Source organism: Myxocyprinus asiaticus, chromosome 27 (genome assembly GCF_019703515.2).
Source record: "Myxocyprinus asiaticus isolate MX2 ecotype Aquarium Trade chromosome 27, UBuf_Myxa_2, whole genome shotgun sequence".
Taxonomy (NCBI): domain Eukaryota; kingdom Metazoa; phylum Chordata; class Actinopteri; order Cypriniformes; family Catostomidae; genus Myxocyprinus; species Myxocyprinus asiaticus.
The window spans coordinates 27,728,148-27,752,505 of NC_059370.1; the positions used below are offsets into that span (position 1 = coordinate 27,728,148).

The 24,358-nt window shown below is 38.4% G+C and overlaps 1 protein-coding gene across 1 annotated transcript in view; it reads left to right on the plus strand.

The window, feature by feature from the left end:
• The window catches only part of LOC127417680 (vascular endothelial growth factor receptor kdr-like), an 86,718-nt gene that overhangs the window by 31,749 nt on the left and 30,611 nt on the right, over nucleotides 1-24,358 (plus strand). Inside the window, exons 3-16 of the mRNA XM_051657823.1 lie at nucleotides 2,574-2,770; nucleotides 5,279-5,406; nucleotides 7,935-8,094; nucleotides 8,267-8,403; nucleotides 8,589-8,775; nucleotides 8,883-9,000; nucleotides 9,823-9,992; nucleotides 11,238-11,394; nucleotides 13,509-13,626; nucleotides 18,015-18,123; nucleotides 20,248-20,535; nucleotides 20,804-20,950; nucleotides 22,261-22,389; nucleotides 23,407-23,513. Of these exons, the coding sequence (XP_051513783.1) occupies nucleotides 2,574-2,770; nucleotides 5,279-5,406; nucleotides 7,935-8,094; nucleotides 8,267-8,403; nucleotides 8,589-8,775; nucleotides 8,883-9,000; nucleotides 9,823-9,992; nucleotides 11,238-11,394; nucleotides 13,509-13,626; nucleotides 18,015-18,123; nucleotides 20,248-20,535; nucleotides 20,804-20,950; nucleotides 22,261-22,389; nucleotides 23,407-23,513 (2,152 nt within the window). The remainder of the gene's footprint in view (nucleotides 1-2,573; nucleotides 2,771-5,278; nucleotides 5,407-7,934; nucleotides 8,095-8,266; nucleotides 8,404-8,588; nucleotides 8,776-8,882; nucleotides 9,001-9,822; nucleotides 9,993-11,237; nucleotides 11,395-13,508; nucleotides 13,627-18,014; nucleotides 18,124-20,247; nucleotides 20,536-20,803; nucleotides 20,951-22,260; nucleotides 22,390-23,406; nucleotides 23,514-24,358) is intronic.

Below are 24,358 nucleotides of genomic sequence, written 5' to 3' on the forward strand. Positions count from 1 at the left end.
AGTCATACACTGGTGGCCAAAAGTTTGGAATAATGTACAGATTTTGCTGTTTCGGAAGGAAATTGGTACTTTAATTCACCAAAGTGGCATTCAGCTGATTACAAAGTATAGTCAGGACATTACTGATGTAAAAAACAGCACCATCACTATTTGAAAAAAGTCTTTTTTATTTTTTTCCTTTTTCACCCAATTTGGAATGCCCAATTCCCAATACGCTTTTAAGTCCTCATGGTCGTGTAGTGATTCGCCTCAATCCGGGTGGCGGAGGACGAATCCCAGCTGCCTCTGCATCTGAAACCGCCAACCCGTGCATCTTATCATGTGGATTGTTGAGCGTGTTGCCATGGAGACATAGTGCGTGTGGAGGCTTCATGCCATCCACCGCGGCATCCACGCTCAACTCACCATGCACCCCTCCGAAAATTAACCACATTATAGCGACCGCGAGGAGGTTACCACATGTGACTCTACCCTCCCTAGCAACCGGGCCATTTTGGTTGCTTAGGAGACCTGGCTAGAGTCACTCAGCACGCCCTGGGATTCGAACTAGCGAACTCCAGGGGTGGTAGCCAGCGTCTTTTACCACTGAGCTACCCTGGCGCCCCAGTCATTTTTGATCAAATCTAGACAGGCCCCATTTCCAGCAGCCATCACTCCAACACCTTATCCTTGAGTAATCATGCTAAATTGCTAATTTGGTTCTAGAAAAATCACTTGCCATTATATCAAACACAGTTGGAAGCTGTTTGGTTCATTAAATGAAGCTTAACATTATCTTTGTTTTTGAGTTCCACAATATGCAATAGACTGGCATGTGTTAGGGTCAATATTAGGTCAAAAATGGCAAAAAAGAAACAGCTTTCTCTAGAAACTCAGTCAATCATTGTTTTGAGGAATGAAGGCTAAACATTGCTTGAAATTGCCAAAAAAACATTTTTTGGGGGGGGGGATTTTTCCCTTTTTTCCTCCCAATTTGGAATGTCCAATTCCCATTGCGCTCTAAGTCCTGGTGGTCGCATAGTGATTCGCCTCAATCCGGGTGGCGGAGGACGAATCCCAGTTGCCTCCGCGTCTGAGACAGTCAACCCGCGCATCTTATCACGTGGCTTGTTGAGCGCGTTGCCACGGAGACATAGCGCGTGTGGAGGCTTCACGCCATCCACCGCGGCATCCGCGCTCAATTCACCATGCGCCCCACCGAGAACAAACCACATTATAGTAACCACGAGGAGGTTACCCCATGTGAATCTACCCTCCCTAGCAACCGGGCCAATTTGGTTGCTTAGGAGACCTGGCTGGAGTCACTCAGCACACCCTGGGATTCGAACTAGCAAACTAGTGAACTCCAGGGGTGGTAGCCAGCGTATTTTACCACTGAGCTACCCAGGCCCCGAAATTGCCAAAAAATTTAAGATTTCATACAAAAGTGTACATTACATTCTTCAAAGACAAAAGGACAACTGGCTCTAACAAGGACTAAAGAGATGTGGAAGGCCAGATGTACAACTACACAAGAGTATAAGTACATCAGAGTCTCTAGTTTGAGAAATAGATGCCTCACATGTCCTCAGCTGACAGCTTCATTGAATTCTACCTGCTCAAGACCAGTTTCATGTACAACATTAAAGAGAAGACTCAGGGGTGCAGGCTTTATGGGAAGAATTGCAAAGAAAAAGCCACTTTTGAAACAGAAAAACAAAAAGAAAAAGGTTAGAGTGGGCAAAGAAACAGACATTGGACAACAGATAATTGGAAAAAAAGGAAGCGTGGGGTGAAATGTCACCCGAGTATCTGGACAAACTGACAACTAGAATGCCGTAAGGATCTGCAAAGCTGTCATTGCTGCACGTGGAGTTTTTTTTTTTTTTTTTTTATGAGAACCCTTTGAAGTAGTTTTTGTTTTCAAATTGTAATAGTAATTTTTCACGTTATTAATGTCCTGACTATACATTGTGATCAATTGAATACCACTTTGGTGAATAAAAGTACCAATTTCTTTCAATAAGACCAAAATCTGTACATTATTCCAAACTTTTGGCCACCAGTGTATATCAAAGAAAAAAATATATTTTACCATTATTGAGAGGTGAAAATGAGGATCCACTCTGCCAGTGTCACTCAGTCACCGTCTGTAAGTTCCTTCAGAAAACAGCGTGTGGCACACGCCGGCATGTTTAGACTTTTCAGACGTAAAAAATCTGGTTTAGGTTATTTATAAAAACGGGGACAGATAATGGACAATGACGTATTCTGTCTCTGCAAACATTAGAATTTTTTTTTTTTTTTTTACGTTTCTAGTATTCTAGTTATGAAACACCAGGGGACCCCCCAAGTTACATTCTTTTGGACTTATGGTGGGGTTCTCGTGTTGTTTTCTGTAGTAGCTATGTCATGTAATGCTTAAGAAAAATCTAAATCCATTTTGTTTATAGCACACTTCCACATATTATAGACTTGATTTGATTCTACACACAATAGAAGTACCAGATACTGTCCACAATTACTATTTTAACTTCAGCTTGCTTGCCTTTGAAATTGTCCTTATTGTGGTTGATGTCTTGTTTGTACAATAGGGGATCTAGTCCGCTGCACTGGAGGCTGGCTCACAGGAATGTGTCATCAGTACAGGTCGAGCCGTGTGAAGAGAGAATGCACAAGCACTGCAGCAAGTTGGTCATACACAACCTGATGCACAATGACACTGGTTTCTACACATGCAGTCACCGCAAGTCCAAGGATCATGAGGTCTCCACATATGTTTTTGTTAAGGGTATGTCTTAAAAACTCACCTTTTTAGGGTACAATGGGGCTAAAGGCACTCCTTAAGGAAATTCTGCTTTTTTTCATCGTCACAAAATGTATCGAGGTAAAAAAACAAAAATGTATTTTTATTGAATATTGATGGAGCAACATAATTTGTGAAAAGAAATAACGGAAGGTTGTTTCGATTAAAATTCTGTAAAAAAAAAAAAAAAAAGAAACCAGTGTAGATACCTTTTTAAATTTGTCAACTAATGCAAATAGTTGAGACAGCAATATGCTTTTTTGTGTAACAAATTAAGATGATGCTTACTCAAAATAACTACTTAGAAAAAGTCAACCATTTCCTGTTAATTTCAAACACATTTGCCATTTTATTACATCAAGTATTCTAAAAACAAATGAATCTCTATTATGATTGGATGAGTCAATGTGAGCCCACTTTGAACATTTTTCATAACAAATATTCTTCAGAAAAACAATGTGTTTAATAGAGGCCTTTAGCTCCTGCAACAGGGGGTCTTTTACCTCAAATACTATCCTTTCACTTATTGAATGGTTACTGAAATGTTTGATTTAACGACCTTAAAAAAACTGAAAATGATGTGTTTTGTCTCAAAAGAAATGTTAATGTGGGATTTTCATTAGCTACATAAATTTGCAACATTTAAAAAAAAATACTAAAAATTAGATCAAATTGACTCAAAATCAACCTTTAGACACCACATGCAAAGATCTCATGGAACAGGAAGATTTTCCAGTGTATAGTGACAAATGGGTGTTTAGGAAAGTACTGTGGTAGTTTTTGTTGTTATTTTAGTGTTTTGGGAGAAAATAAAATCAATGGAGCCTTTCACACCACAGAGCCTTTAGCCCCATTGTACCCTACACATTTTTAATAATATTTAGTATAGACTGTGATAAACTGACTACAAATGAGCCAATTGTTTATAATAAATAATTAAATAAAAACTTTTGTATCATAGTCTGCTAAGAGTTATTCCTCTCTGATGAGAATATGTTGTTGTGTTCTTTTTTTTTGGCATAATACAAGTGTGTGCCAGATGAAAAGGTCTGTTTTTGACTGCAAATGGGCTGATTCGTACTACATGAACCATGAAATTCTAACAACACTTTGCCTCCAGTTAATTGCCAGAACAGAGATCCAACTAGTGAGAAATCTGATGTCTCTGTGTGAAACAGGATCTGGAAAGACTCCAGGCCATTAGAAAAACTTGAGATTATAAAAGAAATAAAGTAATGAGAGGCTCCACCTCATTGTACACCTCACTGATGCTACAAAAAAACCATAAACCTTCTAATTTGGCAATGGAGCTAGTTTGTAACAATGCACCTATGACTGCACTCATTGAGAGGATTTGAATCACAGGGAATTGGACCGTATCTGCATGACAGAACTTACTGTAATTGTCACAGGACTAGGAGATAGAAAAGCAGTGACACAGATGGCATTCATATTAAGCTGCATGTGTTTAGAGATGAATGTGGAGTTAGATTGTCCTAATGCCCGGTCATTGATTGTTTCTTGAGCTCCCATTGCTTGGAGTCTTCCTGTGCCTCACAACATGCATTTAAATAAATAGTTCATCTAAAAATTAAAAATAAATACAATTTATTATTTACTCACCCTTGTTTCATTGCAAACCTGTGATTCTCAGTAAATAATGGCTGAAATTGGTTTTGTTCATCACACAGAGCTATTATACAAAATGGCTTTGGAGGTTTGGGATATAGTGCAAAAGTTGTATGCACCATTTTTGTTACTTTTTAAATGTTTCTTTCTTTAAACTGTTAATAGTTATGTTAATTTGGCAAAGTATTTTCTGAAGATATATTAAAAAAAAAAGTCCTGATCTGTATTTTCTGTATAGCAAAAGAGTGTGATGAACATACTGTAGAATTTAGCTGTGGCAATAAGCACACACAAATCTAGTAAAGGACAGTTAAGCTTACCACCTGTTTTGTTAAGTGGACCTATTCCCTGGTTCATCTCACTATGTGATTCCACTGCTTATACTAGATAACGATGTTTAAAAAACATATTTTATTACATGAACACTGTTATTATTTTGTTTGTTTAATCACGCCAATCTCACAACATAGCACAGTAACAGCCCCTCCTGCCAAGCTGTTTCTGTTTCTTTGTCCAGCAGCCTGTGTGGCGATTTGCTGTTTAAAGTGTAAAATGATCTGACTTTGTCTAGGATATTTTATCACTCCCCTAGATTTGAAGTGGAGGCATCATCTGAAGTCTTTGAGTTCATTGATAAAGGAATAAATATTTTAAAAGTTATGTAAAGTCTGAAGCTCATAGAAAAACATTTCTGTTGTGCTTGACTTGGAAGTGAAAAAGTATGAAAGCCATAAATTTGAATAGCAATGAGTATGGGGTGAATTAATGAATTATAGTATTTGTGATTGTTAAATTACCTTTGTGTAAAGCAAACTTTTATTACTTTATGCTTATTATTTTATTACTTTTACTTTTCAATCACAGATCACAGTCATCCATTTGTGGAGGCTTACAGTGATTCACCACACCTTCTTTATGCATTTCGGGATGATCCTTATTTAGTGATCCCCTGCAGAACAACATCCCCAAACCAAGATGTTATCCTTAAGACTGTAAGTATTTTCAATTGTCGGCACTGTATTTGAACTCTCAGAGAAAATATTTTCACTTATAATGTACAGTCATATGAATGTTTTACCTACTTTTCATGCCTCAAGAGCCTTGTTGACATGACAGAGGGTGTTTTTTTATGATATGACATTGAAGAATGCATTGGACGATGGGCATCTTTGAGTTTCTCACACCCATCAAAGCCTTAAGCATGTGTAGATAGAGACAGTGTGGCATAGGCTCAGGGAAGCTCAAGGCGGCCAGAGGAATCATCCTGTCTGCTTCCTGTAAGAACAGGAAGGTAGTGTTGGACTCCTGTTTATCACTCAGAATAGAAACTCAGGCTATAAATAATATATTTTTTTTTTCACATTATTTCCATAAAGAGCAGGTTAAAAAAAAAAACAAAAAAAAAAAAAAAAAAGGCCAAGCTTACAATTTAAAATTACAATAAAAATTCGAATAAGAGTAATATGTTTTAGATTCACAGGTGTTTTAAAGTGTTGGGGACAGTTTGGGGATGGTGACATCAAAGTGGCGAAACTCATGAATATTACTTATGTTATGTGCAGATAATGTCAAACAATCTGTTAGTGTTTTGATAAATAGTCAACTCCATGACCAATTCAAGTGCTCCAATAAATATTACAATATTTTTTTTTTTTTTATCCCCTTTTCTCCCCAATTTGGAATGCCCAATTCCCACTACTTAGTAGGTCCTCGTGGTGGCTCGCTGTGCATAACACCGGAGACTCCGCATGTGGAGGCTCATGCTATTCTCCGTGATCCACGCACAACTTACCACGCACCCCATTGAGAGCGAGAACCACTAATCGCGACCACGAGGAGGTTACCCCATATGACTCTACCCTTCCTAGCAATCGGGCCAATTTGGTTGCTTAGGAGACCTGGCTGTAGTCACTCAGCACGCCCTGGATTCGATCTTGTGACTCCAGGGGTGGTAGTCAGCATCAATACACGCTGAGCAACCCAGGCCCCCCTAATATATTACATTGTTAATTTGATAACTTAATCTGACACTGTCAGCACTGGGATTTTATTAGTCATTGGATGAATATGTGGATCAGTAAGTCATCAGTCAGAATGACTGATTGGCCTCAAGGTAAAGTTTTCACTTCTAGTTCCGGGTTCTTAGTAAGGAGTCCTGGGTTCTAATCCCCCCCTAATATAACTTTTTAATTTAATAAACGAAGATAGCAGCTGTACGTCAATGGATGTACATCATGAGCGGTAATGTTTTGCTCATTACCGCCTAGGCTACTAATCATGGGTTGTAAAAGTGTAACAACTGTTTGCATTTTGCTTTGCTATTTAACTGGCAAGGAGCGCAAGCTGAGAAACAGCAGAGTGAGTAGAGCTTGTGTCTGGATGCACGAGAGATCATCGCTGCCCACTCTCATTCAATGACACTGATAACAGCCGCAACGAGCACTCATTTTATAACATTAAAAATAACAAACTCCATTGCTGGATCGGCACTTATTACACACGAACAAAATGGAAACCCCTGCTGAAGAACTGGAGATGTTTCTTTTACATTAGACACTTAGACACTTTTTCAAAGGCAAAAATTGGTATGTCCTACCCGTACCACCCATAAATGACACCTATGATCAGATCTCATTTCGGTCCATTTTAGATAAGATCTACTTTTCATTCACACTGTTTTTTTTGTTTTGTATTTTTTTTTTTAACTCAAACCACTTGAAAATTGTATTCGTTATTATATTAATTTGGCTTATTATTATTAGCTCATTTAATATTATCTAATTATATAAACATATTAATTATATTTAATATTATAAAATAGCAATATATATGAGTTTTATTTATAATTTTTTTTCTTTTTTTTTTCTCTTCACTTCAACCCAAACCTCTTCTCAGTTTGGTTGCCTTAGTTAACTTTACATTTTGTTTTAAATGTTCACATATGCAGTAAGCCAAAATCTTATGAACCATTCTCGACCCCTGAAACAAATCAAGTGTGAAAACACCCTTTAAAAGCAAGCAAGACCTCAAACATAAGTGACAACAGTAGATTCCTGTTTCTTCATATTGCACTGGCAGTAAATGACTACTACTTCAACAGTAGTACTTTTGCCACATGCAGGGTCAGTGGCCATGTACTGGATGTAAAGACTGTTCTCACTGTTCTTCACTATAGATAAACACTTCTAAGCCAGATGGCACAGATAGTTATGTGACCTTCCTGCCATTGGAAGATCTGTGGCATTTGTCCTTCCTGTTTCCTTCCTTCCCTTCTTTCCTAGCAGAGCTCTTGAACTCAGAACAAACAAGTGAAACAATGTATACAACTTAACTACGATCAGTTTCTCACAGACAAACTCACCCCTGTTTTGCTCATTACCGCCTAGGCTACTAATCATGGGTCTTAAAAGCGTCACACAACTTGTTTCCTTCTAAACAATCAATCAATCTAAAAAGGAGAGAAATGCTACCCATGTTTAAAAATAACTTTTTGAATAAACTCTCTTCTCTCGCACTTCAGATGAATCCTATGGCAGATCATATAAAAGGTGCGATGGACTGGGATCCAAAGAGAGGTTTCAGGATCCCATTGGCCCCTTTTGACCACTACCACATGATAACATGCGTCACCAGTGTGGACGACAAGCAATTTTCATCACACTACATGCTTTTAAGGAGAAGTGAGTATTTTTGATTGCTGCTGTGAAATGCAAAGCTGAAAGGTAGCTGCTTAGCAGATTGGAGTAAATCTCAGTTAAGCAATTCATTTTGAATATCTGTCACGGTATATTGTAGAATAGTTTTTTTTTTAATTATCTGAATTTCTTAGTACCTTCTGTTATCTGTGTCTAGCATCAGTTCTGGAGAATGTTCGCATCGAACCAGAACGTGCGAAAGTACTGGTTGGTGACTCCCTAGATCTCAGTTGCTCAGGAGAGACCACCTTCAATGGCAGAATGGAATTTGAGTGGCAGTTCCACAAGGGCCCGGTGAGTTATGGTGCCCTGGTAAAAAAAAAAGAAAAAAAGTTTTACCTAAAGACATGCACATGTAGTATTATATACACAAATTCGTGGATACATGTGGTATATATGCAGTTAACCTTGATTTGCACTGGTGTTAAATAAAACTGGGCCTCAAAACATTTCTCTGAACTACCTGTCTGTGTTCTCAGATCAATCGCCCTCACCAAACAAAGAGGACTAGGGGCCGACCTAAAAAAATCATTGTAATGACTGAAACATTAATTTTACCTAATGTGACAATGGAGGACAAAGGCACGTACAAGTGCATAGTATCTATGGTTGTATCTCCTGAGGAGGAAAAAAGGCTGCAAGCTTCAACTAAAGTTACTGTATACGGTGAGAATGTAACAACATTGTGCCACAACCTTAACACATTCATGCTTTTGTAGAATAGCAAGTTTGAATTCTTTCAATGGAATTTTTGTATCTGTTTGTCTCTACAGAACATCCTTTCCTCAATGTCACCCATAATAAAAGCAAATTCATCACTGCTGTGGAGGGTAGAAAGGTGCAGTTTGAGCCACGGGTCAATGCCCTGCCTGCGCCAGACAGAGTTACATGGTAAATTACTGCACTGAATTATAAAATTAGAGACATGAATCAAAAGCCATTGGTATGATTTAATGTGTTAAGTGTAGAGCTCTTAATTATTTTTATTTTATTTATTTTTAAAGAGTAGACTAGAGCATAAAATCTTGTATTACTGATGAAAAGGGAAATGATGAGTTACCAAAATCCTGTGTCACCATGTGTCCCTCAACAAGCCACTTAACACCACTTTGTTTCCATAAACTACTGTTTTGCAGCTGCGAAATTAAAAGTGACCAATTATTATTACAGTGGACCTTAACTGGTGGGACGCGACCCAAACATGGGTCAAAGGTCTGTTCCGATAGGGTCACGGACAGCCGGAAAAACAAAGTTAAATGTAAATAGTACCATGCAACTAACTGCACATTAATGTATATTTAGGATAGTAAAAGAAATAGGCTTATCAATTGTCTAAACCAGGAAACGCTTCCCATTTCTTTTGTTGTTGACGTTGACATGATGTTGTTGAGGTAGCTAATTCATGTTTTATTGGCATGTTTTGGTGCAAAATCATCTGTCTTTTGGTAGAAGCTAGTCAAATTAGCAAGATGCCAATATGCGCATGTTGCCCTCATCCTTGAAAACCATGAACAGCACTATGCAAAAGTAAAGAAAATACAACCCAGACTACATTCACACATTGAATACGGTTTGGTACTGTGTTGGATCACATCTTGTACAATGTAAAATTTACAATGTAAATACTGAAGCAAAGCCTGAGAACCACTGTATTATGATAATAAATTAATTGTATATTGGTAGGTCCTAATTTTTCACTACCAATTTAAACAGGTACAAAGACGGAGTTGCCATTTCAGAAAATGTCACATGCTATGAGACAATGGGCTATCACCTCACCATAAAAGAAGTGAGGCAGAAGGATGCTGGGATCTTCACTATCGCATTGTCAAACCAGGAGAAGGGGCTCTACAGAAACCTCAGCTACAAGCTAGAAGTCAGAGGTATACACAGAACTGCACACGATCAAGAAGACATCTTGTGTTGTGTTTCATTTCACTGGCCTTTGCACTCCATTATTTGGACTGTAGATTACAATGGCAAGACAATTCAGAGAAAATGTAATTCAGTCAGGACCACTTATGTCAAATGAATTAGACTTGAATACTTGAAAGAGTATTTACTGACTTAGTGATGAAGCATTTGGTATTGGTGATATGGTTCTGTTCTGGGCAAACTCTCTGCCCTTCCATGCAGCCATCCATGGACAGAGCATTGAGTGCCCCGGGTGGGGGGGGGCCCACTTCAAATACTTTATATTGGTTGGGAATTCAAGAACAAGGCACAATAACATGTCGAACATAGGAATTTCAAACTGGCAAACAATAGTAGTCTTAGAGAACAGAACAAGACAGAAGAGAAAACTAAAAAGCAAGCTGCTATCCAAGAGGTGTAGCTGGGGTTGGAGGAGGGTGTCAAGTGCAGCTTACATCCATGCCAATGGAAAGGCAGCTAAGGCACTACATAAAAATGGAGGACTTCAATATAACCGCTCTGATGAGCATATGAATTGTGTTGGTAGATGTCATAATCAGCTGAGCATCAGATTGAAAGCGTGACTCGTGTGACCTGCCTGACCGCCTTTTTTTTTTATTTAAAGGTAATATTGGACCAAAGATGTGTTTTGTGAGTGAAGCCAAAGCATTATTCAGCAAATTCACTTGTCCATTTTGTATTCTTTTTCAATTAAGAGTTGTGTTCATCATTTAAAGTTTTTAGAAGTCACAAAAAAAAAAAAACAGTTTTGCACAAGTACTAGTGCTTCTTCTGGCCAGATGTGAAATATTTATTTCAGTTTTTCTGTCCTGATCCTGACCTGTAGAACATGTCATCATTATAGACCCACAGCACATCCAAGTTTAAAAACAACAGAAACAGAATTGAAAGATTTCTGGTTGCAATTAAACTATTTTGCGCATCATTCATCACATGTTTGAAGTCCGTCTGATGCTAAATCTATACTGTTTTTCTCTTTCATGTGTACATATGCACTCCAGTGAGGTCAATTATGACAATATTGCTCCATTGTTTCTCTCTCTCTTCCTACTATTGAAATTCGTATATGCCTGAAAATTTATACTGTTCCAGTTTAGAGTAATGCGGTGAAAGTTTAGTGTTAGCAAATGATCTGCTAAATGGTATTGATTTTTTTAAAATGATTAACGTGCCGTACATCGATTTCCACACAGTAAAGCCAAAGATCGCTGAGGAAGAAGTGGCTCCAGTGGGCCCCCAAACTTACAGATATGGCCAGAATCACAAGCTAACCTGCACTGCATTTGGGATCCCCATGCCAGTCATTACCTGGTTTTGGCAGCCGTGTGACCCCAGCCCTGAGTTCACACAGTAAGTCAACCATTGCACAACATTTTCTGATTTGGGTTACTATTCCAGATTCAGATTTGCCTTGAATCGACAGGTCTTCGGATGACCCTGCTGAAAAGACCTACATAGACCACTGTGAATTTCCTTACTGGTCCAAGCCAGTTGTTGCTGGTTAGTGCTGGTTTCATGCTGGTCTAGCTCATGGACCAACAGAATAGTTTTCCACATCAAATGAAAGCTTGCATAAAGTCCAAGAATGTATCATTGTGTCAGATCAGAAGTATTTTCTATTTACCATTTTCTTGTCATTTCCACAAATTCAATTTGTGGCTTCCATAGAACAGTTTGGACAAAAACCAATGCATTCCGTTTTCCACCAAAAAAACAGTTGTCACCCTCCTGCATAGTAGATCTCTTCTCTTGCTGAGGTGTGAACATCTATGATGAATTCTGGCCTTTAACCACAGCTATCATTATTCAAATGAACTGCATCAGTTTCCTTGACATCAGTCCAAAATAAAGTATGCTTATTGATGAAAAATAGCCCCAGAGCTACATTCCCCAGTCACTGGCTCTGTAAATGTTAGGAGGATTTACTGGCCTCATACCCTAAGCTTGTATTGTGCTGAAAGCAACAGTGTCCCAGTGTAAATGCCAGCCTCTTAGTGAACCTTTATGAATGCAATAGATGTCCACTAAGCTCTTGTGTGACATGACAAGAGTTTCTCATAATTGTCAGTAATTATTTGTCAAAGAGTGCTGCTTGCCAAATTTGCGACAAAAATACTCTGGGCTATGTACCACAGTGCCGAAGTACCACTTTAGTGGCTCTTAAAAATATAATCAGCAATGGCTGTAAACACAACAGCTCATAATATAGATTAATTACTTACATTTGTATAGTGCTTTTCTAGGCACTCAAAAGCACTTTACGTAGTATAGTGGGAATCTCCAACCACCACCAGTGAGCAGCATCCACCTGGATGATGCAACGGCAGCCATAGTGCACCAGAACGGAGAGGAGAGTTATGTAGCCAATTCAGGGATGGAGATTATGAGGAGGCTATGATAGAAAAGGGCCAGTAGGGGGGGAATTTAGCCAGGACACCAGGGTTATACCCCTACTCTTTACACTTTGCATATTACGCCACAGAAATATTTATAAATATTGTAAATATTTATACAAGAAAAAATTTTTTTTTTATAAAAACAAAAATTACACACAGAAGATTTAATAAGTGAACTTGACAGCCAGTGTTCACAATACTTTTTCCATTGTATGGATAAGAACAGCTTTAATATTTTGATTAATTTATGAAAAAAAAAGTCATACCAGTTTCGAGCAACATGTGGGTCCTTGTGTGTAGATGACAGATTATAACTTTATGATCAAGAATAAAAATATGCTGCAAGGCGGCATGCTTTGGCAGGTAGGACATAAAATCAGTGTTTTGTCAGAAGGGTCCAGAGTTAGAGATTACATGGGAGATTAGAGGTGCTCTTCATCCTCATGAAGGTAAGCTCTCAGAGGTCTCGTTAATCAAGGGGTACTGAGAAGTTATCAGTTGTCTCTTGTTGGCCTTGGAAGTCTGGGATCAGCCTTATCTCAGCCGGCCAGAGTGTGGGGGCGTTTCCTTTGAATGGTGACGCCTTCCTGTCACGCTGCTGTTTCCTCTCCAACCTCAGCACCCATTAATCAGATTGTTCCTCCTCTCAAAGTGATGCAAAACAGGCCTTCAATTTCCTGTGACTTCCAGGCATGAAATACATGACTTAATGAATGCTGCTCAAATGCTGAAAAAATACATTTATCAAGGTCCATGAAACCTTACGGTCAGTGGCAAAAGATAAATATATCTTAAAGACATTTGCTAAAAGGGTTCAATTTCTCAACAGTTTCCTATTATTTTAAAGAGGAAGAACTATTTTTTGTTCCTCACTGTGTTCAGTGAAACATCTCTGCAACGGCATGACCGGGATGCCTTGGTGTTTCCTTGTGTACATCCTGCATTGATGTTAAGACAAAAACATCCACTCGGTAAACTCCAGAGCAGTTTCTCGGGTTAAGGGCTCTACAGCCCTCACTCCTTAGTCGTGGTTCACAATAATCTTTTTTTTTTTTTTTTGTCTGATAGATGCAAACTTTACACTGATCCATTTCCTGTTGGAAACAGCACTGAATCACTGAATTATCCTTATAATCTGATTAAGGAAATCAGCAGCAATGTTGGAGTGCTAAAAAGCAAAAACAAGGTATGTATGATATGCTATTTTGTTATTATTAGTAAAGGTTTGTTGGTGTTTCCTCTTAACAACCAAAAAGGCTTGAATCTACATGGAATAATTATTTGTAATCTTATTGGGTTTAGATGACTGAAAGTCAAATTCATAAAATTAAAGCATTTACATTATGCTCAGATTGGCAGAAATGGATCATTTATACAGAATGAGTGTGTCTGCCTCATTTCGGGTAAAAATACATGACTGACTTCAAAATATTGTTCACTGAAAAGTAAGAGTACAGTGGGGGGGGAGTGATGGAGAGTACAATCGGAAGTAATTTTACATCTGTTTTCTATTGGAAACTCAGTTTATTGAAAATCTCCAAATTGCATTTTTATAAAACAATTTTAGACCTAATATGACAAACCACAGAAAAGCAACAATTTACATTATATTTCGAAGCAGAAGAATGACAGTAGTCTTTTTGGCTGAAATACCAATGCATTTGTGAGTGCACGTATGAGTGACTGTGTGTGTTCTTGCACGTCGTATGGAACTAACTGCCGATGCTTTAGCTCTGCTGTGTATTACATCACGCTTCAGTCACCTTCAGTGGAGAGCAGAGGCCAGTAAACAGGGCAGCTGCTGCTTTGAATGAATGGTGCCCCAGGACAGAATTGATATTGATATCAGTCCATCTCACTGAGAGGCCAGTAAAGTCCTCATAAACAGAACTCACTCCCAAGGCTATTCATGCACTAAATGTTCATTGTTTCAGGCCCATTTTAAATACATGAGATGACTTCATATCCTACATCTGAAAGTCAGAGTTATTGACCTTCAGATTTGTTGAAATCACTTAATTTTGTAACGAAACCACAGAGACCTGTGGGATAAATCCAGACTGCTACAGTGTTCATAGTGGTTCGCTTAGTCAGAGCTCCCATGTCTGACACCACCTTGCTGTGAGTGATGACTTCTCTCTTGTGCTTGGTGCTGCCAACTTAACTGTAGGCATTACAGCAAATATCCCAGAAGGCCTTGTTACCAAAACCATTCACCCAAAACTTAATGAAGCACAGGTTTTTATTTGTAGCGTTCCTCTACACTTGATCTTTAGTGTGACCGTATGTTTGTCTGCTGTGAATAGCAATTGACCACCACCAAAAAAACAAACTAGTCTGGTGCATTGTAGAAATTTGAATATTCTTATATACACAAGATGTTAATTTTTTTTTTCCCATTCAGTTGAGGTAGCGAATTCTCATAACAGAAATGTCACTAAAAACCAATCATGCCTGCCCTCCCTTGTGCAAGGAGTTTCGTTCCAAGTATGAACTACGCTTAAATTGAGGTTTACTGTAATTACAAGCTCTTGTGGCTAAAATGCGCTGCAGGGGTGACGCACAGTGGTTAAAGATAAGGCCCCCCATTTAAAATGGTGGGATTTGTTTAGAGTGAATTCCTTTCTATCACCTCATAAATTTCCCAGCACTTTGAATAACAGGCTGGTAAGAGCCCATCTCAGGAAGTGCCTTGTAACCACAGAGGGGGAAAAAAAAAAAAAAAAAAAATAAAAAAAAAAAATTATATGGGGCCAGTCACAGCAGTTTAAAGAGAAAGTAGAAAGGTCACTTAGAATTTCTGACTAGGTCATCAAGGATCCAAGCCTTTGGACAGAATCAGAGAAATGTTAAAATGTCACTCAGGGAACTTGTCAGTTTATCCAAAGCACAACACAAGGGGGTGAATTCACCAACGACCTGCAATTCAATTTAACTATGCACTAACTGCATTTAAATATGCATTTGCACTTGCATTCAGCACAGATTTCTGGGTGTGTTTGCACAAATACCTGATTTGTAGTTTTAGTGAATCAGGGGCTAAAACAATGCAGACAACGTGCACAAATGATTGTAAAATTCCCTTCTGAATTGCTTCTGTTAGTAATTATACAAGAGAACTTTAGAATTTTAACTGAGAAACAGTTTGACCTACTGTATTAAAGATTGAGCAATTACTGTAACAATCTGGAGTAAGACAGGACTGACTCATACATGTTGGCATCGATAAGTGAATGCCCTGTTTGAGTATATTTTAGAGTAATGTGGCAATAAAAAGCTGCATTTTAGACTAAATAAGGACATCCTATGGCACAACAACAGGTCTACAGATTACTCTGAGCTCCACAGCTTTTGGTATGAGCAACAGCGTGAGGTGTATGGAAGAAATCTTAACCTTAGCAAAAATGACTGTTCCATGCCAACAAATAACAAAAATGCCTGTCGTTCTGAGCCAAAGCTACACTTTTCAAATAAGTCTTATAAACAGCATGTGAACCACAGGATATATACAGATAAATGGTTATACTGCTTCAACATAATACACAGGGCACTTCTTATCCTGATGTGATGGCCAAGAAAACAGATGTCATTAAACAGAGCTCAGAAATCTGCTAATTTACCAAAAATACGCATACAGGTGCATCTCAATAAATTAGAATGTCGTGGAAAAGTTCATTTATTTCAGTAATTCAACTCAAATTGTGAAACTCGTGTATTAAATAAATTCAGTGCACACAGACTGAAGTAGTTTAAGTCTTTGGTTCTTTTAATTGTGATGATTTTGGCTCACATTTAACAAAAACCCACCAATTCACTATCTCAAAAAATTAGAATACATCATAAGACCAATAAAAAAAACATTTTTAGTGAATTGTTGGCCTTCTGGAAAGTATGTTCATTTACTGTATATGTACTCAATACTTGGTAGGGGCTCCTTTTGCTTTAATTACTGCCTCAATTCGGCGTGGCATGGAGGTGATCAGTTTGTGGCACTGCTGAGGTGGAATGGAAGCCCAGGTTTCTTTGACAGTGGCCTTCAGCTCATCTGCATTTTTTGGTCTCTTGTTTCTCATTTTCCTCTTGACAATACCCCATAGATTCTCTATGGGGTTCAGGTCTGGTGAGTTTGCTGGCCAGTCAAGCACACCAACACCATGGTCATTTAACCAACTTTTGGTGCTTTTGGCAGTGTGGGCAGGTGCCAAATCCTGGCAGGTGAAATCAGCATCTTTAAAAAGCTGGTCAGCAGAAGGAAGCATGAAGTGCTCCAAAATGTCTTGGTAAACGGGTGCAGTGACTTTGGTTTTCAAAAAACACAATGGACCAACACCAGCAGATGACATTGCACCCCAAATCACCACAGACTGTGGAAACTTAACACTGGACTTCAAGCAACTTGGGCTATGAGCTTCTCCACCCTTCCTCCAGACTCTAGGACCTTGGTTTCCAAATGAAATACAAAACTTGCTCTCATCTGAAAAGAGGACTTTGGACCACTGGGCAACAGTCCAGTTCTTCTTCTCCTTAGCCCAGGTAAGACACCTCTGACGTTGTCTGTGGTTCAGGAGTGGCTTAACAAGAGGAATACGACAACTGTAGCCAAATTCCTTGACATGTCTTTGTGTGGTGGCTCTTGATGCCTTGACCCCAGCCTCAGTCCATTCCTTGTGAAGTTCACCCAAATTCTTGAATCGATTTTGCTTGACAATCATAAGGCTGCGGTTCTCTCGGTTGGTTGTGCATCTTTTTCTTCCACACTTTTTCCTTCCACTCAACTTTGTTAACATGCTTGGATACAGCACTCGGTGAACAGCCAGCTTCTTTGGCAATGAATGTTTGTGGCTTACCCTCCTTGTGAAGGGTGTCAATGATTGTCTTCTGGACAACTGTCAGATCAGCAGTCTTCCCCATGATTGTGTAGCCTAGTGAACCAAACTGAGAGACCATTTTGAAGGCTCAGGAAACCTTTGCAGGTGTTTTGAGCTGATTAGCATGTCACCATATTCTAATTTTTTGAGATAGTGAATTGGTGGGTTTTTGTTAAATGTGAGCCAAAATCACCACAATTAAAAGAACCAAAGACTTAAACTACTTCAGTCTGTGTGCATTGAATTTATTTAATACACGAGTTTCACAATTTGAGTTGAATTACTGAAATAAGTGAACTTTTCCACGACATTCTAATTTATTGAGATGCACCTGTAATTGTCTATTTAGACTACTAATGAGTTTAATGGTGACAAGATCAAGCCTGGCATTTTAAATATGTATAGTATCAGCAAATGACATGGAACACAGGTACACCTTCTGTTGTGCTCGCAGTGTCACTTTTGGCTTCTAAACCCCAGCTGTAGCCTACTATAAATGTGAAAGGTGAAAAAAAAAAAAAAAAAAAAAAAAAAAAAGTTGTAAATGAGCTCCGTGACCCACCTTACTCAAAGGACATAACTGAATCAAAGTTTAATGGGTGGATGTGATCGATCGTACATGGTGTTATAATGTTACATCCTGTTGAAAGATTGGGGTAGTCTGAAACATTAACATTCCTAATATGATCTTTTTCCACCACCATAGACTATAAGCACCCTGGTGGTGAAAGCAGCTAATGTGTCCGGGGTCTACTCCTGTACAGCCAGGAATGAACTTGGGACCCAGACCATGAGAATCCCTTTCTATGTAGATGGTAAGTAGGTCAGCTGCAATTACTGAAAGAACAATCCAGTGTCAAATGTTATATTTTTTTTATATATAAAACAAATACTTTGCATGCATACTTGTATAAAACAAGTAATACATTCCTTCACAGACTGGATTGTGCAATAAAGTATACATTTGTGGTGGGGGGAAATTTTGATTTAGTCATTAAATATTGACTTGTCTAAATTAACTGCTTTTATTCATCACATGAAACAATTTAGGTTACCAATCAAAACAGTTTTCACTGTTTCTGGAACGTAATGGCCCTGCTACTAGGGAAATAACTTATGTAGCTGACCGGAGTCAAAATGTTCCTAAAAATGAGAAACCCCGTCCTCTGTAATGAGATGCATCGGCGATTATATCATTCAATCACTGCCTAGATTGTGATTGTAACCAAGTGGGCTGCAGTACAAAATACCAAATTGTAGTTTAAAGTGTGACAATGAGTCAACTACACCACCCTGAGAATGTCATCCAGGAAAATATTAACAAAACCACAAGGTTTAACAAAAGGTCACAAGCTCATTTCTACACAAGAGTAAGAGATGTGGGTTAAAAAAAATAAATAAGTCAAATCAGGGAAAATTCAAGTCAGTAGAGCTGCAGCACTTGGTAGTTGCACATACAATTTAAACAGTTACAGGTCTTCTGGCTGCATACATGGGGCGAAGAGCAATTTCTCAACTTAAGAATTATTCCAAAAGATGCAGTAAAAACAATTGCAAGGCTGAGGCTTACCAGCACAAAGGCCAGCTGACAAAGAGGAACACACACGGGGCGTAATCTGGCAGAACCCAGTTGGCACACAATAAAAAATAAATAAAAAACCCCCACTTACTGAAGAGGACCAAAAGTTCAATCTCATAACCCAGGCAATTGGAGAGAATGGGCAGCCAGAGTCAACCTAGGATGAAACCATAAAATTCACTCAAAGAATTGATCCAGACCCCAACCACTCAAATAAGTTTACACACCATAGACCCGATCATTCATTAAACCAGGCTGATGTAATCAGTAGCAAATCTACAGGCAGCTGAGAGTTGACTAGCACTCGAGGTAGCAAGCTAACTAGGACACAAACATAGAACATGGACTAAACACCAGCATCGACTTAACAGAACCAATAAATAAAGAAAAAGATCAAACATACCTCAGAATAAATATGCTAAAAAGTGTAGTTTAAAAACACCAAAACATCTCCAACTTCCACTCCAACAGGTGGGCTAATGTTAGCACCAGCACATAAAACAAAGAACAGCAGTTAACCAAACAGCTAATAACACATGGCTCCCAGGTGATGCAGTCCATTCCTGCGAGGGAAAACATATGACTGACAAACTTCCAGGTTATTTGTCTAAGCCTTAATATACAAATTGAGCATGATTCTGATTGGTCAACCCTAATCAGAGTCACCTGAGTGGCAAGGCGTCACTTTTACAGGGAGGTGACAGCCTATCCTGCTACATAATGATGAGGAAAACATTAGCTGGAAAGAACAGCAGCTGTCGCTGAGAAATGGAGTTGAGAGAAAAAATGGTGGATGTCAAGTGGCAGGTAGCCAGAACAGAATAGGATACCCCAGAGATTATGATGTGCTATGCAAGAGGTGAGGATGACTTTGTGCGCCAGAATGCTGCTCAGAGGGATGAAATAGTAATAACAGCTGTGTTCTCTTGTGGGATGTGGATTGCTGTGAATAAACAGGCATTTCACAGGCTCCCTGGAGGCCTGTCCTCAGCCTGGTTCCTAATGTAGTGCTTAGGGTCAGCCATCGCTGCCACCATTCGCCAGCAACGTGCTTTCAATTAGGAGTGATGAAACAGGAAATGACTGCAAATTTGACATTGCTGGCATGTCAATGTGTAGCTTAGTGTTTGTAGTGTTGGCTAGAGTAGTACAATCTCTTTCAACAGTACATCTATGGTGTATTTTCGGGACCTTTACAAGGCATTTAGTTTTGTGAGTTAGTCACGCTTTGTCTGAATGTAGAATGTTGATTATGCATGAAAAGCATGCAGTGAAAGGATTGTCTGTGGGCATACATGTTAGGTGACCTGATTTTTTCCATTCAGTCCCTTATTGTCTTGTTCTCTTGTATCTTCACTAGATCATCCACAACCTTTTGAAATCGAGCCCTTGACAGCCATTGTAGGAGATGACATAACATTGACTTGCAGGGGCACAAGATTCCTGTATGATAGGTTGAGTTGGCATGATCCACTGGGCCACACGGTGCCAAATAGTGAAACCATCCTTCGGATCCAGCCGTACACCATATCTTTGTTAATCACACTGCCAAATGTCTCCAGAAACCACACTCTGGGCTATGAGTGCCAAGCTGTCAATGTCATCTACAATAAAGTGATCAATACAACATCTGTTTTAACTATTGATGGTGAGTTTTCTTCTGTCAAGCACCAAACATATTTGGTCTTTGTATAAGCATAAGCATATATCATATCACATTTCAGATACTGGAACAGATATTGCTGGTGCATGATATGAGCCTTATGCTATGTTATAATAATAATAATAATAATAATAATAATATAATATATATATATATATATATATATATATATATATATATATATATATATATATATATATATATGGAAATGGAAATGATTTTACACAGTGTAACTCTCATTTGACTGAAACAGATAGGCAAGTGCCCTGGCTGATGCAGAATTTGACCAATCAGGATGTGAACAGCAGTAGCACCCTGACATTGGCCTGCCTGGCTCATGGTGTGCCAACCCCTTATATCACATGGTACAAAGACAAGACTCCTGTCACAGAGGGACCAGGTGAGGAGCAGAGTTGGGGAGTACCTAAAATCAACTTTTTCTAATAAGTAGTGGTGTAGCATCATAAAATACTATGTTACTGTCTTGTTTTGCTATTCTATTTTTGACAAAAGTTTGCACGTACTGCTTTGCATTTATAGCTTCAGTGTAGTTAGTTAGTTCAGTGTAGTTCATAGTTACAATGTAGGTACTTTTTGTTTGTAACTTGTAGTGTAACTAGCATGACTGTAGTTTAGCTACTTTCAATTTTAAGTATCTTGTAGCTTAGCTAGCTAGCTCTTTAAAAGTAGCTTCCCCAACAATAGTAATAGTTTAATAGTTGTGAGAACAACAGAGAAATGCTTTACAGTAAGACAGTACAATCTTACTAAAACTCTACTTTTAATAATAGTATTATTAAAATTATGTTTAAACAAATTTTAAAACATGTATATTCTGTAATTGACAGTAGTATGTTCAAATAAAGCTGTGAGAGACTATGCATTACAGTGATTTTACTATGGTTAAGGGGTGAAAACCCCTTCTTAGTTCATTAGCCAAACTGTAGTCTGTGTACGGTTGCCTGTAGCAACTTTAATTAATATAGAATTCAACTTGTGTGCAGTCACGGTAGTGCATATATTGCCTGTTTTACAAGGGCTTTAAACATGTCTCATCCAATCATAGGTCTTACTATCTGTTTTATAAGGTAAATAAGTAATTAATTAAATAAGGGAAAGCCACCCGAGCCATGGGCTGCTCTCACTGCTACCATCAGGCAGGCGGTATCGCAGCATCAGGACCCGCACCAGCCGACTTCATGACAGCTTCTTCCTCCAAGCAATCAGACTTTTGAACTCTTGATCTCTCATGATCAATATACATCAGCACTGCACTTTATTAATCTTATGATCTCACACTGGACTGTCATAAATTATATTCTCTCTTAACAACACACTGGCAACTGACTATCAGCCGACAGCCTGAATGTCAATACAGTACAATACCACCTACTGTACATTTTATATATACTATATATACTATTTTTTTTTTATTGTATAATGTGTATTCTATATTGTGTGTTTTGTATAATGTACATTGTATGTTATTATTTGTATATTGTTTTGTGTGTAATTATGTGTATATTAGATTTTAAATTGTGTTGTGTAAATTTGATGTTTATTGTAGATTGGTATATGTCTCATCACTGTCACCACTGCTATGTTGCTCGGAATGTCACTATTGCACTTGTGTATATGGCTGAGTGACAATAAAAGTGATTTTTTTTATTTTTTTTATGTTTGATTCATCTTTCTAAAAATGCTTTTCAGGAATCAGTCTAAAAGATAATGGGACTCTGATCATTGAGAGGGTGAAGAAGGATGATGAGGGCATGTATGAATGTCACGCCAGCAATGCTGAAGGTATAGCAATATCCAGTGCCGTCATTACTGTAGTGGGTGAGTACTAAACCACTGACTAACTCTTTCCTCTCTCTTCTTTTATTTATTCATCAGCCAGAATTAGAGTATAAAGATTGTATCATTGACACAGTCGGTCAATAAAAGGACAAATTGTGCATATTTAGACAGTTACATACTGAAAACTGTTATGAAATGTTTTAAGCACTTGCAAAGACATTGCAAAGCTTCATGAATCAAAATCATGCCAGGAATACCATGCAAATTCCAGACCCCCTTTTTATGATGGGGGTCTGGGAGTTGAAGAGAGGGTCTTCTCACAGGGGAGCTGACCTCTTCACAGTCTTTAGAGAGGTTCATTAATAACCAGCGGGACATCTCCTTAAAGAAGTAGATGGTTTTGAAATATGGAGCAGGCTGAAGGGAAGAGTAATGGTCAGCTAAGGTGTTCTTATTGGTGCTTTCCACAAAAATCTTATCCCTCCCCAAAACCAAAGTCCCCATCCCAACAGTGAATTTTTTTTTATCATACTCTGCCCTCTTACTAGAACAGATGGTCTGGTTTGACTCGATCCAACAAAATCCAAGATATTATGTATAGAACCCAAGCTTAACAAACTAATTCAAGGAGAGCAGGGTGTGCCTTGAAATCACTCTTTTTTTTTTTTTCCATTTGGAAATAAAATTTCCATTGTGAACAGATTTGGAGCCACTTATCATGCGTAGAGTACATAATAAATGAGAAAGAGTGAACCAGAACCTGGTCAAATAAACACTGCTCAAACAATGCTGCTCTTTGTAGTATGTACACAGTTTGTCAGAGTAAATGAGAAATGGATGTAAAGTCAAATGTTAAAATATCAAACCATATCACATGGTTTTACTCTTTTAAAAAAGTATATTTGTTAAGACTTGGTACATGATTACATTTGCAAATATTATTAAAACATGACTGTACTTACTATATGTGTAAGTAACATTTATAAGAAAAAACATTGTAATAAATATAGTACAGCTGACTCGATCATTGAAAAGATGTGCTCTGTTAACACACAGGAGAAGACGGCAAACCAAACATTGAGGTTATCATCTTGGTGTGTACTGGAGCAGCAGCAACATTCTTGTGGATTATGCTCATTCTCTTTATCCGTAAATTGAAAAAGGTAAGGATTTTATTTTAACTGTACATTAAGCTAAACTGTACTCATGTTAACTCATAGATGTCGGCTCTGGATATTTTATGTACTTCAGCCCACACTAATGCTTATGTAACCTATGGTTTAGCTTTGCTCAACCATTTTATTTCTGGTGTTCTATGACAAATACTTAGTCATGGTCTTCTTTCAGAAATGTGTGTGATCAAATGTGTGCTTTTATGTTTGTGGGTCATTTTATAGCTCTGTAGAATGTAGATTAAATACTAATTTAGCAGTGCCCAAATAGTCATGCAGCTATATGTAGGGAGCATGACAGAACCCTGTCATATAAACTCAGCAAAAAAAGAAACGTCCTCTCACTTTCAACTGCTTATATTTTCAGCAAACTTAACATGTGTAAATATTTGTATGTACATAAAAAGATTCAACAGCTAAGACATAAACAGAACAAGTTTCACAGACATGTGACTAACAGAAATGGAATAATGTGGCCCTGAACAAAGGAGGGGTCAAAATCAAAAGTAAGAGTCAGTATCTGGTGCGGCCACCAGCTGCATTAAGTACTGCAGTGCATCTTCTTCTCATGGACTGCACCAGATTTGCCAGTTCTTGCTGTGAGATGTTACCCCACACTTCCGCCAAGGCACTTGCAAGTTCCCAGACATTTCTGGGGGGGAATGGCCCTAGCCCTCACCCTCCGATCCAACAGGTCCCATACGTGCTCAATGGGATTGAGATCCGGGCTCTTCGCTGGCCATGGCAGAACACTGACATTCCTGTCTTGCAGGAAATCATGCACAGAATGAGCAGTATGGCTGGTGGCATTGTCATGCTGGAGGGTCATGTCAGGA